Source organism: Phyllobates terribilis, unplaced genomic scaffold, assembly GCF_046119375.1.
Source record: "Phyllobates terribilis strain yellow unplaced genomic scaffold, ASM4611937v1 Scaffold_2__4_contigs__length_985480577, whole genome shotgun sequence".
NCBI classification, from domain to species: domain Eukaryota; kingdom Metazoa; phylum Chordata; class Amphibia; order Anura; family Dendrobatidae; genus Phyllobates; species Phyllobates terribilis.
In genome coordinates, this window is record NW_027362762.1 from 293,490,788 (window position 1) to 293,507,997 (window position 17,210).

The following is a 17,210-nucleotide window of genomic DNA, read 5'->3' on the forward strand; positions in this document are numbered from 1 at the left end:
GTATACTTTATTTTACTTACAGATATTCTCGTTATAGGTTTCTAGCCTCCCCAAATCCAGCTCTGTATTTACTAGTTGCAGTACTGATGGTACAACTACAGCGCATATCACCACTGTAGCCAATCACCGAACTTAGCAAATCTTGCTGTTTACATCAGCCCAGCCACTGATCTTGATTGGCTGCAGGGTGATGGGCACTGTAGTTGTGACCTCACAGATGCAGCCAGTAAACAGAGACCGAAAAAGCGGCAGAGAGGCAATGCTGGAACCAGAGAGCTTATGCAGCAGTCATTTAAAATGGAGATGTCTAGTAGTAGAAAACGCTGTAGAGGTGTTTTCCAGAAATATATATTTTTTTCTGTTCATTGGATTGTGGTGCATGAAAATAATAAATTCAGCAGTTACTTCCCTTCCCCAGCAACAGGAATGCGTCTCCCTTGCTGCTCCATTGTTTGTCTACCAGCTGCAGCAACAATGTAACAACTACAACTAATAGTTAAAGGGGTCTTCACATGAACAAAAGTTAATTTTAATCAATAGATCTTGGAATAATAATAATTTCTACATTAGGATGTTTAAATAAAATGTTCCTGTGCTGAGATAATCTTATAAATGTATGGAACACGGTCTGATCATACCACATCGATTGGGCAGGAAAGGAAGCAAAAAGGAATACAGACATTACAGCATGGGATCACAGCTGATTCTTTTTGTGAGGTAAAACATTTCCCTGCCTGTTTATAAACAATGTTTTACTTCAAAGAAAGAATCAGCTGCAATTCCCTCTGAAATGTCTGTATACTCTTTTGCTTCATCCCCTGCCCAGGAGCTGTGGTATGATCAGACCATGTTCCGTACACGGTCAGACACAGTCATTACACAGTACACAGCAGGGGCACATTTATAAGATTATCTCAGCACAGCAACATTTTATTTAAACACATCCAATTGTGGAAATTAGTATCATTCCAAAATCTGTTGATTAAAATAAACTTTTGTTCGTGGGAAATCCCCTTTAAGTCTATTGGTCTGGCTCTCTGCAGCAAGCCCGGTGTCTAATGCGTGGGCCCCTTGGGAAAATTTATTGTGCATCCATAGTTTGGATCCTTTAAAAATGGATCCGTTGTAGTATTGTTCTTGCTAGACACACAAGCCACGAGGGTAGTGTTAGCTGAGCCTGATGGAATTTGCCACATATACTGCTTTAATTACAGTAGCTTATGGCCTTTATTTCCATCTGTATTTACTTAGTAATGGTAGTAATGGTTAAAAGCAGAGAGAAGAATTACATAATTTTCCCAAAATAAAGACTTTCCTTCTTAGCTCTCCTTACATGCAGCAAAAAAAATGAGAATGGAAGCTGAGCACAAGTAACGAGCCCTAATATAAACCTAACAGTGAAGAGTTGAGTTATCTCGTAGTAGAAGGAATATTAGAAATTAAAAAATACATCCATTGAGACCTTCTGACAGTACCCAGCTTTAGTCTTTTTTATATCAAATGTACATTCAAAGCTTCAGCAAACATTAGCAATACTGTAATTTTTACAATGCAAAATCTGTAGAGAAATACATTGGCTTCATGTAGCATTAACCTCTCAAAGTAACAGAAGTAGAAAACAACTTCACCTACCATGTCATTTCCTATATACAGGTAACATTAGGGTAAAATTTAAGCACAGTCTTTTAAATAAGTCATCCAGTAACATTATCTACAGAAGTGAACTCCTGGAGACACGACCACCAGAGGCTCTGGGCATGCTCAGGGAATTTCTGTAAAAATGATGCTATATACATACATCTCTGTACACGAAACCTCAGTGCAGCTTTTATGCCACCTCCCAGAGGAGCTGCCAGCTAAGAGCAAGATACCTGAGTATTCAAAGTATTTTCGTTATCACAGTACTTATTATATGTATCATATCTGCACTATGATTACAAAAAATAAAATCATAAAAACTCTAGCTTTTAGTGAGTGTTCAGCAGAGTCACTGATCCTTAAAGCTACATCCACGTTCTTTGACTCTAGAAAAACTGATGGAGAGAAAAAACTGTATAGTTTGTCCAGATTCTAAACTTCAATGTGTTGAAGAGTCTGCTCCATTTACAGAGTATCTGGAAGGCAAAATGGGGAGAAAAAAAAGCCATTAAACTAAATGTGTATTTGTTTTTTCTTTCATTCAGTAAGAAAATGGTGTAAGATGACAAATTATTTAAATAAATTAGTTGTATTTTTAAAATTATTACTTTATAAGCTGCTTAATATTTTTGAAATGAAGACATATGCAAGCTCGGAGATTCAGGAAGTGTTTTCACAGCCACGATGTCAGTAATTGCCCTCAAAAGCCTCATATATGCCTATGAGGCTGTCATTTTTGAGTCAGGTCAGCAGGGACAGTCTGTGCATTGCGGATTGAGTACAGACCACAAAACACGGATGTATGTTTCCAGGATTAGGGAAAAGGGGAATGCAAGCTTGACTAGGAGCAGGATGGTATTCTGGCTATGACTGCACTACCAAAATTTTTGAATCTTGCTGGACTTGTCTTGAAAGAGCTACATGCGCATATAAATAAGTTAGGGTGTGAAATCATGCTGACAAATTCGCTTTAGGCTATGTGCACAAGTAGCGTTCTTGATGCGTTTTCTCTCAGCGAAAACGCTATGTAATCCACCTGCCAGGTATTGCAATAGTAATCCTGATGCGCTGTGCACATGATGCGGAAATTTCCATTCAGGATTACCATTGCGGAAAAAAAAACGCAGTATATCCATGTGCGCGCGTTTCCGCCACAAATTCGCGCCCATTGACTTGAATTGAACTGCAGCAAATCCGCAGGTATAAAATCTATAACTGCAGATTTGCTGTGTTTCAATTAAAGCCAATGGGCGCAAATTTGCGGCGCAAACGCACTGCGAGCGGTACTACTACTCCTCTCATCCGACCCCCACTGATAACAGCGAGAGCGGCGCGGCTGGGGGGAGCAGTAGTCTCTTCTCCTGATCCCCGGCGATGTCTTCAGCCTGGCGGCCGGCGGTACACTTCTGGGAGCACGCTCGCTCCTAGCAGTGTACTGCGCTGCCAGGACCTGTGGTCACGTGAGCGAATGTAGAATGTTCCCACCAGTACTGGTGGTGAGCTCACCGGGGCTGATCAGCTGATCTTCAGCTAATGAACCCCAGTGACCTCACTCCAGCAGCAATGTATACTGAGAGGAGTGATTTTACACTCCTGTCAGTATACATTGCTGTATTCTACAGCAGTGACATCAGTGATTGCTGATGTCACTGCTGTAGAAGTGACACAGATCGCAGAGGGACAATCGTGACGGAATAGTAGACTGCATCGTGACGGCGGACAGGTGAGGGCTATGTTTGTTTGTTTTTTTTTTACTTTTTTTTTTCAGAAGATCGAAGGCTTCGGGGACTGACAGCACAATAAAAAATTTTTTAAAACCATGTGTTTTTTATTTCATTAAAATACTTTATTCTGGCCGTGTATTTATTGAAACTTTACTACGCAGTTAGTAATGTGGGCGTCTTATAGACGCCCTCCATTACTAACCTGGGCTTCACGTCAGCCGCCAATACAAGGCTGACGTGAACCCCAACCCCATAACAACACTCGCCACCGGCTACAGGATAGTGGGAACAGCGGAGGTTAAGCGCCAGATTTGGCGCATCTTGTGGATGCTCCATTTCTGGGACTGCTAAGGGGTGATATTAATAGCCGTGGATCGGTCTAGTATTCATGGTCCCTTCCCTGGCTATTAATATCAGCCCGGAGCTGTCTGTTTAGCCTTTAATGCTAAGATTTTATAGGGGGACCCCACGTCAATCTTTTTCTGGGGTCTCCCTGTAATCTAGCCAGTAAAGGCTAAACAAACAGCTGTGGGCTGATATTAATAGCCAGGGAACATTGTTGGCTAATGGCCCCATCCCCGGCTACTAATATCAGCCCTCAGCTGGTTATAAAAATGACGCGGGAGCCCACGCCATTTATTTAAAAAATTTTTAGGCTCTGTGCCCACGATCTGGACATATCAGCGCTTTGGATGCATATTTTTTGCTGCGTCCAAAACGTTGCATTCTATTGAATGAAGGTAAATCCAGATGTATTCACTGAACCATGTGTATTTACCGCATTCAATACATTCTAGTGGTCAAATTTCTGTTGCGGAGACCAGTGACTCCGCAAGAGAATTTGACATGCTGTGGTCCTGAAAGACGTGCCACATGTCAGTGTCCGCGGGTGATCCGCAGCCTCTGATGCACACATAGTGGACATGGGATTTCTAGATATCTCATCCACTATGCTGTAACATCTGGACGCTGCGGGTTTGACGCTGCATAAGCACACAGTGTCAAACCTGCAGTGGCTCCTGACCGTGGCCACGTACCCAAACTCACCCGTAGCATGTCAATTTCTGTAGCAGACACGCCAGTCTCTGCTGCAGATTTTGACCGATTGAAGTGTCATTATATGTGGTGGATTCACATGTACCGACAACAAAAGTGCGGCATTAGAACACCACATTTTGGACGCAGCAAAAATACGCTGTGTTCAAAGCGCTGCTGAGTACTGATCAGGGGGACGTAGCGGCTAACTAAACAGCTGTGAGCTGTTAATAATGGCCAGGGACCATGTTTGCCTAATAGCACATTCCTAGGCTAAAAATAGCAGCTCACAGCTGCCCCAGAAATTACATGAATGGAAATTCTAATGAGATTGGGTGTATAGGATTAGCTGACACCTAGCTCTTTTGTTTGGTGATTACAAGGTGTCAATCAGACCCTTTCATCATCAAACCTAACTAAAGTAAAGAGTTAAACACACAGACACAGAGTAAACACTTTATTTGAAATACAACAGACACATTCTTTAATCATTTAAATTAACCAATATACTCATCCCAGTTCTGACGGTAATCCAAGGGTTTAAGCAATGTCCCACCAAATAACTTTAGCTTCAAAAAGCATTCAAAAGGTTTTTCTGCAGCGTTTTTTACCTGCCAAGAAGATGCAGAAGCGCTCAGGAAATTTCGGCTTCAAATCCTGAATGCCTTAAGTCTATGTGTGCACAATTTTAGTTCACGGAAAAATTCCTTTGAGGAGATACCAAATGTATAAACATCATCTGGTGTCTTGTGACATATTTAATACATGTCATTTGCCATTTGTGTTATTCTGAAAAAAAAAAAAGTTTCTATTCCACTTTTCTATTTGCACAACAACATTGAAGCATGTTGCCATCTATCTTAGGCTTCCTTCACATGTCCGTGTTTCCAGTACATGAGGTATCTGTTTGTTTTTTTCATGGATTCCACACGTACTCATTATAATCTATGGTGTTGGACACATGTCAGTGTTTTTACATGTGTCCATGCAAAACACATTTGTTTTTTTTCCGGAAGCAGACGACGGGCCAATGAAAGTCTATTGGTCTGAGAAAAACACGAACAGCACACGGATGGCATCTGTGTGCGGTCAGTGTTTAACATTGCAAAGTATAGGAGAAGCTTTATAATTTAATTCTTTATCCATACCGGAAAAAAACTTATGACACACTGATGGTAAAAAGACACACTGATGACACACTGACTGAAAACACTGACACCAGTACAGGTTTTTCACATATGCGAGAAGGAGGCCTTACTGATGTTTGTCAGTCCTTTGGCTGTAAGGACTAGAACAAACCCACAGCACCCTTACAAGGGTGCCCTCACAGATCTTAGGACCGTTCTACGTAAATATTGTGGAAACCATGATACCATTGTGATTGATCTAACAGTCCTGAGCATGTGCAGTTAAAGCTAAAACTTATGAACAATTATATGTATATTTAAAGTGAGCATGTTTCCCAATTAATATTGTGCTAGAAAATTAACACAATGGTGTAAATTATCTTGCCTATACAATAAACTATTACCTTTGAAGTCGCATAAGAAGCTGTGATACCATGGAGTCAGAGATGCCAGGGCATGCCTCCTCAGCTAGGTAAATTGCCTCTCGAAGTTCCTCTATAGATCCTACATTGCCACCACTGGCTTGGCTTCTCTCTTTTAACTGACACAGATTGGTACAAAATTATTACAATTCTACAACACAGTGTTTCTGTCAATAAATACTTTTGGGTATTTTCTGTCATACAGGCCCACCCCAAAGTCACTTCAAATGTGATGTGGTCCCTAAAAAATGGTTTTGTAAATTTTGTTGGAAAAATGAGAAATTGCTGGTCAACTTTGGACCCTTCTAAATGCCTAACAAAAAAAAAAGTATGTTTAAAAATGATGCAGATGTAAAAGTAGACATATGGGAAATGTTATTTATTATTTTGTGTGGTATAACTATCTGATTTAGGGGCATAAAAATGTAACATTAGGAAATTGCAAAATTTATTTTCTAATTGTCAAATTTTCGATATTTTCATAAATATACGCAATCACATCGACCAAAATTTACCACTATCATTCAGTTCATTATGTCACGAAAAAACAATCTTAGGCTGTGTGCCCACGATGCAATTCCACTACAGAAACGCTTAAACGCATGGTAGAAGGCCTGCCATGTTCCCCAATGATAATCCGCATGTGCTGTGCACATGCTGCGGAAATTTTCGCTGCGGATTATCATTGCGGAAAAAAACGCAGCACCACCAATTATTTTGCGGAAGCGCTGCGTTTTCGCCGCCATTGACTTGCATCAGAACGCATGGATTACGCATCACTGCATCTGTACATGCGGAATCCAAGCGTTTCAATGTGCGGATGGTACCCGGGTCTGGAGGAGAGGAGACTCTCCTCCAGAAATCGGTACCATAGTACCTGTAAAAAAAAAAAAAAGAATAAAATAAAAAATATTATATTTACCTTCTGATAGCCCCCGGTGTGCTAGTCTTCGCTTGCCGGCAGATCGCGGTGGACTGAAGGACCTGCGCTGACGTCATTTAGTCATGTGACGGCAGGTCCTTCAGTGTACCGTGAGCTGCTGGCAAGCCAGGACGGAGCGAATAAAGACTCCGGGGGCCGTCAGAAGGCAAGTATAGATTTTTTTTTTAACATTCTTTCGGTCACAGTATATAAATCCATGCCATTTGCATGGATTTATATAGCGTGACCAAGTTGTCAAGCACTTTCCAAGTGATGCTAAAATCGCTTGGAAAGCGCTTGTCAACCCGCATGCGGAAATGCACGTGAAGAACGCTTCACATCCGCATGTCCCTGGCAGGAGAAATGTATATAAAATCCGCATGTACAATCCGCATGTGTTTTTTCTGCCAGGGAGATGCAGAAACGCTCAGAAAAAAATCCGGAGCATTTCTGCATCGTGGGCACATAGCCTTAGAATCACTGTGATCCGTTAAAGTGTTCCAGAGTTATTACTACATAAAGGGACACTGGTCAGAATTCAAAAATGTTGGCCTGGTCATTAAGGTCAAAATTAGCTCAGTCACTAAGGGGTTTTGTCTTAAGCAGGGGCTCACTCAGCATGGCCACCTGTAGACAAAAAAATGCTTTTTGTGATTTTGCTAGACATGTAAAAATAACTGATGCATTCAGTCAATAGCACTGGGATCATCAAAAACTAATTTGTACAAAAAAATAAATGATAATAAATAAAAAATGTGTGTGTCCATATGAAAAGTGATGTTTTTTGGAGAGCAGTCCCGCCATGGCTTCTGCTCTTACACAAAGTGCACAAGGTGTCTCACTTTGAGACGAGATGTGTACATGTGCATTATTTACCGCACTTGATTACATTCCATATAACGTCAGTTTAGATAACATCTGTCAAAATAGGTAAAAATAATAAACTGCATACCTCAGCAAATAACGGTGACATTATTGTTGATAAGCACTGAGATAATGGTCTTTTTTGTATATCTTTAGCCTTGAGGATTAAACAAATAGAAGAAAAATATTTTAGTAAATACTAGTAATGGTGATAAAAGTTCTAATTAAAAATTCTAAAAATAAAATGAAACAATAAGCAATGAAAACACATTGTACCCCAATATTATTTTCCTCAAGCAGACACCTGGCACGTTGAGAAAAGCCAACAAGCATTTTACAATTATAGGTGGATTTATTCACTGTCATAAAAATGCAACGTTTTGCAAAAAATGCAGATTAGACACACAGCACAACAGCTCCAAAACATTCAAGATATTCCAATTTTATACAGGTCTCTTAAACCATTGTCTACAAAATAGTATCTGCACACAATCCCCAATATATTCCAACAGTCATAGTGTTAAGGTTAGGCTTTGAAAGTGATTAAATATGCAAATACTTCTAACTAAAGAGACAAAAAGACCTCCATCCCTTAAATGTGACAACCAGACAGTACATGTGAATCTTCCTTGGTAAAGAGGGTGATGACTAGAAGAAAAGTTCCTATTTTCCCCATGAATTCACTGGATGTTGCAAAGGAGGAGAGAAGACCATAACAGGCTGTGATCATTCTTCTGGATATCACTTGCAGCTTTCCCCTCAAGCTCTCTCTTACACACAAAACTAAGAAGTTTTTTAAAGTTTATATTCTTGGCTGCACAAAAGCAATATCCAAGCTCTAGTACTAATTCTACCAATGGCAAGCGTTTTAAGTCAAGTCATTCTACATATGTCCTGGCAGGGAAGTGTTTATGTTACACATTTATAATATAAACTTTTGTTGGACTTTTCTGAAATCTTGCAGTTACTGTTCAGCAGTTAGCACAGGCAGGATTGTAATAAAAATCAACACCTTTAAATATAAAGCTGAAGGCGAATGACACAGGAGTCACCACTAAAACTAAATGACGGCCGCAGCTCACCCTCTCCATGCACAAATCATAGAACATGCTTAGAACACTCTCCCACTGAAGTCAAAGAGGTCTCTCCAGTCTGAAGATTGCTATGGTGCAGCTGTAAAACATACCTATGAATTCTGCTACTATCAGATTAGGATGAATGATCACCTCATCGTTTACAAGAAAATAAAAAAAGTGAAAAAAAACACACAAACAAAACCCAGATAAATGGAAAACACCTAGTTTAGATGAATAGGTAAACATATCTGCTTAAATGGCAGTGATAGACAACAAACCTCATTTTCCTCTAACTCCTCAAGTTGTGATGCACCATTTTTCATCTTCTTCAGATCTGCCTCCTCCATTGTAAAGTACCAGGGCCCTTTATCAGTGCCACCTGAAGCTTGCCCTTCATCTTCCCTTAAGAATAAAAAAGGATTCAACAATAAAAATACCCAACAGTTTATCATCTTCCATGTGTGATCAAGTTTGGAGCACATACATTTTAAATCACTAAAGTACACATTTCCAAAATATATAGTTAGTTACTGTAGGTCCAAAAATATCTGGACAGTGACCAAATCTTCGTGATTTGGGCTCTGCATGCCACTATTTTTATTTAAAATGAAACAAGGAGGCACTCATTACGGGTGGAAGAAAGGCGATCCGGCAGCTAAATAGGAAAGGGTTCTTTACAGTCAGAGCAGTCAGACTGTGGAATGCCGGACCACGAGAGATAGAAATGGTAGACACTATAACAGCTTTTAAAAAAGGGCGGTATGATTTCCCCAACACACATAACATTGTGGGTTATAGTTAATTTCGTGACAAAATGTACAATTGGTGGAGAAAGGTTGAATTTGATGGACCTTGGTCTTTTTTCAAGCTATGTAACCAAGTAACCAAGACGCAATTGAAGTGTAGACTTTCAGGTTTAATTAAAGATTTTGCACAAAAAGATCATATGAAACGTTTAAGAATTTCAACGATTTTTTTTTTACAAAGCCTCCTCATTTGAGGGGCTCAAAAGTAACTGAACAAGTTAACTTTACCATAAATAAAATGTTCATTTTTAATACTTTGTAGAGAATCCTTTGCAGGCATGACTGCCTGAAATCTGGAAGCCATGGACATCACTAAACACTGGGTTTCCTCCTTTGTGATGCTTTGCCGGGCATTTACTGCAGCTGACTTCAGTCGTTGCTTGTTTGTGGGTCTTTCTGCCTACTTGGACAACCCCTTCTTTATGTAAATGTTTGGCACTGATAAAATAAAAAGCCTATACCTCCAGTGCTGGCACTGTTCCAGCGGTGTAAGCACTCATGGTCCCGGGGTTCTTGTGCGGTTGTTGTGACACGTGATGCTGGCGTCCAATCAGCGCTGGCATCACTGTCCCCGCCTTCGGACAAATCGAACATAAAGAGGAAGTCTGGGCTGCGGCTGTTCTCAATCTTCCTCTTAATGTTCAATTTGACAGGAGGCGGGGACAGTAACGCCAGCGCTGATTGGGCGCCGGCGTCACAACAGCAGCAAGGGAGACCCGGGGGAGAGCGAGTGCCGACATCGCTGGAATGGCACCAGCACGGAGGAGAGTATAAGCTTTTTTATTTTATTGGAGACTAGCATGGGGGATGACAAGGAGCTGTCCAAGTAGTGGACAACTTCTTTAAGTTTTGTCTTAACCATGTGAAGTGCATTATTGATGTGGTTAAGATCTGACTCGGCCATTGCAGAATATTCCACTTCTTTACCTTAGAAAACTCCTAGATTGCTTTCGCAGTATGTTTTGGGTTATTGTCCATCTGTACTGTGAAGCGCCGTCCATTCAACCTCGCTGCATTTGGTCGAATCTGAGCAGAAAGTATCGCCCTGTACACTTCAGAATTCATCCGGCTGCTTCTGTCTTCAGTCACATAATCAATAAACACTAGTGACCCAGCGCCATTGGAAGCCATGCATGCCCGTGCCACCACACTGCCTCCACCATGTTTTACAGAGGATGTCGTGTGCTTTGGATCATGAGCCGTTTCAGGACTTCTCTATACTTTCTTTCCCGCATTCTGGTATACGTTAAGCTTAGTTTCATCTGTCCAAAAAATGCTTTTCTAGAACCTAATTAGGTAACGCGACCTCTGTGGCTCTGTAGGTCGCATTACCCAATTGCGCTGCCTTGCTCGCTCACCCACGCCTCGGTAGTCGGCCCATGGTGAATACTCTTCAGCACGCTATCTGAAGGATGCCATACAATTTACCCTGAACAGGATCTCTCAGGATCATCAGTGTGTATGTTTGAAAAAGGTCTATGCAAGACCGAAATGTCACGTATTGTACACACAATTTGGACCACATATTACATTTTTCATCGGATTTCACCATAACCCCCTAACGAGTGCCGGATTCTTTCTATTTACGTACCAAGATTTAAGTTACCACGTTCACACTACGAGGCCATCAGGCTATGTGTAAAGAAGTAATTTCTATCAACATACCCCTCTGAATCAGAGCTGGAAGCCTCATGACCTTGTTCTAACTTCCATCTCTTGTACCTATCGATTAGATCTGTTAAATAGGAAGTCTTTTTGGCATGACGTACAATAAATTTGTGCTTCAGAAGTTCTTTTGCTGTAGGTCTCTGAAGAAAAAAGAAGACAATAAGTAAAATCAGACTCTTATTATGTTTACTATTCAGTAAAGGATGAGACTATAAAACATAATGTTATGCCATAATGGCGTCCCTCTTAGACACAACACTTAATCACTTTCTGTTCATATGTAGCTCAAAAAGATGACAATCATCAGTGATTGACTGCAACGTTGACATGCACTGTAATTGTGAGGTCACCACTGCAGCCTGTCAAACACTGGAGGCAACAGCAGAGAGGCAGTGCTGAACCTGCACAGGGCAAGTGTGTCAGTGTTTCTTAATTTTACAATGAAGATGACTTTTGGAAATAAAAAATTAAAGACAGAAAAGCCCTTAATTAAAATGTAATTAGCTATAATAAAGAAACCATTCATACTCATACATCAAAAATAAAAGTTTTATGGCTAGACAATAATGATCAAAATCATAAGGAAATGTAAGGCATTTATGAGACAAGTAGACCAACTATGCCAAGCAGATTTCAAGCTCCAGCACAGGACAATGAGGCCGATTACATATGTTTTTTTGCTCCGTGTGCTATAATCTGGGAAGAAAACTTATACTACATAAACTAGATACTAGACGCCCGACTATTTCAGCTTCTACCCCTACGTCTTCTTCCCAGATTGAGGCAGAGGCATTGTCGACTTTGGAGGAAATGGAGGAAGAGTCGAATTCTATTAATAAAGGTACATTTCCGCAGCATGTGTATCCGAGGTCAGCGATGTTTCCCCCCTTGTCGATATGTCCTCAAGTAGAAATCTTTAATACGTTGGTCCTTAGAGACCTTGATAAACTGAATACTCGCAATTCCAGATTTAACCTCTCCTTTAAACAAAGGGAGGCTCTTCGGGAGTTGCGGGATTTAAGGGGGGTCGTTATTAAGCCAGCCGATAAGGGGGGAAACGTCGTTATCTGGCCGTCTGATATGTATGAGAAAGAGGTGATGGGCCAATTGCGCAATAAATCATATTAGCAACGACTCCATTCCAATCCGATGATTTTGTTTTCTATGGAACTTGCCTGTGTCCTCGAGGATGCCCTTGATAGGGGTGTCATTACTAAAAAGGTGTTGGAGGGCCTTCTTGTCAAGGCCCCGGAGATCCCCACCTTCTACTTATTACCAAAGATTCATAAAAACCCACTGACTCCGTCAGGTCGTCCGATTGTCTCTGGCATTGGAGGGCTGTGTGATATGACATGTAAGTTTATTGAATATTATCTACATCCACTCGTTGAGACGCTGCCCTCCTATGTCAGGGACTCTTTGGACGTCCTGCGGTTGTTAGATGGGCTTACACTGGAAGGTGGGGTATCGCTGGTTGCCGTTGACGTGGAGGCCCTCTATACCAGTATTGAACACCATCACGGATTGAGGGCGGTGAAGTACTTCCTGGAGATGAGTAGCCTGGAGACTTCGCTTTGCTTTTTGGTTCTTACCCCACTAGAGTTTGTACTTAAGCATAACTTCTTCCTGTTCGGGGACCGGTTCTACCTACAAAGGAGGGGCACTGAGATGGGCGCGGCCTGCGCCCTATCATACGCAAACCTCTTTCTCGGTTTCTTGGAGAGGGAGGTTTTCAGTGGCGGGGCTCCAGCCGCGGCCCATGCCCAGTGCTGGCTCCGCTATATTGATGACATTCTCATTATTTGGGATGGATCGGTCCCCGAGCTGGAGGAGTTTATCTCCTTCCTGAGTGTGAATGACTACAACATCAACCTCACTTACAAACATCACTTGCACAGTATTGACTTCTTGGATATCAAGACTTCAATTCATGAGGATGATTGGGTAGGCACGTCCATATTCAGGAAGGAGACCTCGGTCAACTCTCTCCTGCATGCCTCATCCGCACACACAAGATCTACAATTAGCGCAGTACCCACAGGACAATTTTTACGTCTTAGAAGCATTTGCTCTGATTAGGTAGACATGCGGGAGAGATTTGTCTCGAGAGGCTACAGCAATCGTAGCATTAAGATGGGTTACCAGAGAGCGAAGGGAGCCTCCAGACAAGAACTACTTGTACCTAAGCCACCTCCAGGACCTTTAAGTCGATCCGTGGTGAGATTTATATCTACATTTAACAATCAGTGGCACGCTATCAGGGGCATCCTCGACAGACACTGGCAGGTCCTAAAAATTGATCCAAGCCTCCGGGAGTTTCTACCTGATCGTCCTCTTATGACTGCGAGGAGGGGCAGGAGCCTCAGAGATACTCTGGTGCAGTCATTATGTGTGCCAGAGTGTTCTGCCCTTTAATATCGGTAACCCCAAATGGGGCTGTTATCCTTGCGGATCCTGCCTCTCCTGCAGAAATATAGTCAGGACTAAAACATTTTACAATGCGGATAGCACAAGAGTTTTTGACATCAGGCAATACATCTTCTGCAGCAGTGTTGGGGTCATTTATCATGCCACCTGTGGATGTGGGCTCATCTACGTGGGGCTCAGGTCTAGGGAATTGAGGAGACGCGTGAGGGAGCATGTGTTGGATATTCTGGGATCCGGGGAGATGGAGGACATATCACTTCAGACCCAGCCAAGACATTTTAAGCAATATCATCATTGCGATCCCAAGAGTCTCCAGGTCTGAAGCATTGATCAGGTCCATTTGGGCCTAAGAGGAGGTGATGCAAAGAAGGAATTAGCAAAATTAGAATGCTGTTGGATCTATTGACTGAGAACTATGTCACCAGCGGGCCTGAACGAACGATCGAGTTTCTCCCCCTTCCTCTAACCATGTGGTGGTCACCTGCTCCTTCTGCGCCTCTCCTTCTCTGGACACTGGTACCCTCATGGTATGACCCATGTCCTTTGATATAGGATTATTCATAGGATTTACTTATCAGGTGAATTGCAGCTGCTTGACTTCTCTTTGTGATTGCCCATTGTATGATCTTTATAAATCCCCTTACCTGGATGCTTTGACCTCCCGGTGACCTCTCCTGTACATCTACTATATAATCGGCTTATCCCGTCTGTCTGTCCGTTCAGGAAATCCCGCGTCGCTGATTGGCCGCGGCCAGACCAATCAGCGACGCGGGATTTCAGAACAAGATGACGGCCTTTATCGGCTCATCTCCTGCACGGAGGTCAGCGGCGATGCAGCCGCGAGATGACCGGCGCTAGCCGGTCAACTCCCAGCTGCTCGCAGCCGAAGTACCCGCACAGGCAGCGCCGCTCCCTGGTCCTCACTAACACAGTTCGCTGATTGGTCGCGGTCGCGACCAATCAGCAATATTGGCGCCAAATTTACAGAGCGCGCAGTGGATGCTGGGTGTGACACAATGGGGGATAACCCCGCCCACAGCCCGTCACCGTGGTACGCGGAACAGGAGACCCCAGGCTGCAGCAGCAAATAGTCGTGATGTAAGCGGAAGCAAGAGCCGGCTGCAGCCGGGGGAATTACGTGCTGGCTGTGCGTGGTCAGCGATGTTGTCACAAGCAGTATTGACATGACAAAATTCATTAGGGGCCCCGGGAGGATACATTGGGGGGTTAATTTAAAGTAGCGCACAACCCATTTAAACATTGCTTCGCTGATTAGTCGCGCTCGGTCGGCCGCATACATATTTTAGAATACACGATGCGTTCGAATTGGGCAACCATCTAGTACTGTTATAAGCATGATTAATCAATTTTTGATCGATTTATCTCTGTGTTTCTGCCCCACATCTTTCTTTTCAGTTTGTCTTTTAATAAGTGTGTGTTTGTTATTTTTTATCCTTGTTTTAGCTCACCTTTTTCCCCCCGACCTCTTTCTATATTTGGAGCTCTATTAATAGTTGGAGGAGAACCTGACTGCTTCTTAGTTGACAACCTATTTGGATTTGAATGGAACTCTTCTCCTTTAAGGAAAACAAGCGGACATGGACATTTATTCATATTATGGACATTCATTTTAATATGATCTGCTGTGCATCATATGTGTGGTTTGAAAAGTGCATTGTGAGCGGGATGACAAGGTCACATTGCGAATATGATGTTTGTCTGTCCTTTTGTGTGGAGTAGTTCTAGTTTTGCTCCATATCTATCCTCTACATGTCCATGACTGGTATCTATGGGCTGACCCTGTGCGCATGCGCCGGATGCCGCGGTCATGTGACCGGTCTCGGATGGGCGGTATCCCGGAACATGTGACGTCAATGGGGGAGTTCCCCTCTTCCTGGACGCCACCTGAGACCGCGCCGCTGTCACCAATGTCCGCTGCTGTGCGGCGCTATGTGCCGCTATTGGTCAGTACCCACCTGCTCTTTATATGGCTCACATACATAAGAGGCCCTGTGTATCCACACACACCCCACCACTGCCCCTTGAGGAAGTTCGGAAACACATGTTGGGGCTTCCCCTGGCACTGTTGGTTATCCTTTTACCTTTACTAAGGTTGTCTTATTTAACCTTATCCATGTGATACTTGTACTCTCTGTGTGTTGCAGGATTGTTTGATGATTGTCTATATTTGACCTGATACAGGTCACATGATCTATGTTACTATAACTTTCCCTGCACACTTTTGTTATGATCAATGGATTGTATGGGTTGGACTAGGTGACCTACTATAGGTCCAGTGTAAATTTGATACCAACTGTGTCTCTATCTACTCTCTGTTGCCTCATATGCCCATGTTATGTTTGTTCACACATGAAATTTATACTATATGTGTCTTTTTAAATATTCAAATAAAGTATTTACATTTTTTTAGTCATCACATTGTGTTCTAACTACACTTTATTCTGGGGTTTTTGAAACACTTATGGTCCTTCTCTTGCTTATCTAATATTTAATCCACATGTACAAAAGTCTAATAATAAAGTGGACGATTTCCAAACTTACAAAGCTGGGCTCTTTGTTAAGGCAGGCTTCTACAAATTCTTTGAGGAGTTTGCTGTAGTTTCCTTCAAGTGTGGGTGGGTTGCTTTTAGGAATGTGAAAAAGCACTTTCATAGGATGCAATTCAGAATGAGGGGGTTCCCCTTTAGCAAGTTCTATAGCTGTAATGCCTAATGACCAGATATCAGCCTAAGGAAAAAAAGGGATAACAATAGGACCATAAGCGAGGGAAGCAAGAGAAAGCAAATTGTGCATGTATTACAGACTTCATGGAAAAAACAACACCACATTGCTATTGATATACGAGATGGTAAGGAGTCTACACTTACTACTAGATAATCCCCAGGCTGCCAACATTTCAATACCTTGCGGAAGTTCATACTGAAAATTGTATGGACGTACGCTGTCATCAAATATGACCATCATGTTAACATTCACTTGATCGGTTCATGAAACATTACTGGATGTCGAAATTTACCTTACAAGAAGAGATAATAATAACTAGTGATGAGTGAAAATGCTCAGATGTTATCTGAGTATCTCCGGCGTGCTCTGATAATATGTTTGAGTCCCTGCGGCAACACATGCAGCCGCAGGGACTCAAACCTATTTTTCGAGCACACCGGAGATACTCGGATAACACGTTATCCGAGCATGTTCGCTCATCACTAATAATATCCGAGCATGTTCGCTCATCACTAATAATAACATCTACAAAAGAGAATGGAATAGCATTTCCTCGGCCTGGCTGATACATAGACCAGACTTTTGTACTTTTCCATGTAGTGGGCAGATTTACTAATTAAAATGTACCAGAATTCTGTCTATAAAGGGCTGTTCCCCAAAAAAAGGAAAAAAGGATTATTCAAAACCTAATAGAGCATGTCAAATGAAGCATATTTGCAGGATAGATAGATTCAAATTAGCATACAGTTTTGCATA

General features: G+C 42.1%; 1 protein-coding gene across 1 annotated transcript in view; it reads right to left on the bottom strand.

Annotated features, from left to right (window-relative positions):
• Positions 1–1,008: 1,008 nt before the first annotated feature.
• Positions 1,009–17,210, bottom strand: part of STK24 (serine/threonine kinase 24) — a 51,020-nt gene continuing 34,818 nt past the window's right edge. The window contains exons 6-11 of the mRNA XM_073664176.1: positions 16,272–16,457; positions 11,280–11,422; positions 9,087–9,210; positions 7,821–7,889; positions 5,929–6,065; positions 1,009–2,114 (exon numbers count right to left, since the gene is read on the bottom strand). Of these exons, the coding sequence (XP_073520277.1) occupies positions 2,078–2,114; positions 5,929–6,065; positions 7,821–7,889; positions 9,087–9,210; positions 11,280–11,422; positions 16,272–16,457 (696 nt within the window). The 3' untranslated portion in view covers positions 1,009–2,077. The remainder of the gene's footprint in view (positions 2,115–5,928; positions 6,066–7,820; positions 7,890–9,086; positions 9,211–11,279; positions 11,423–16,271; positions 16,458–17,210) is intronic.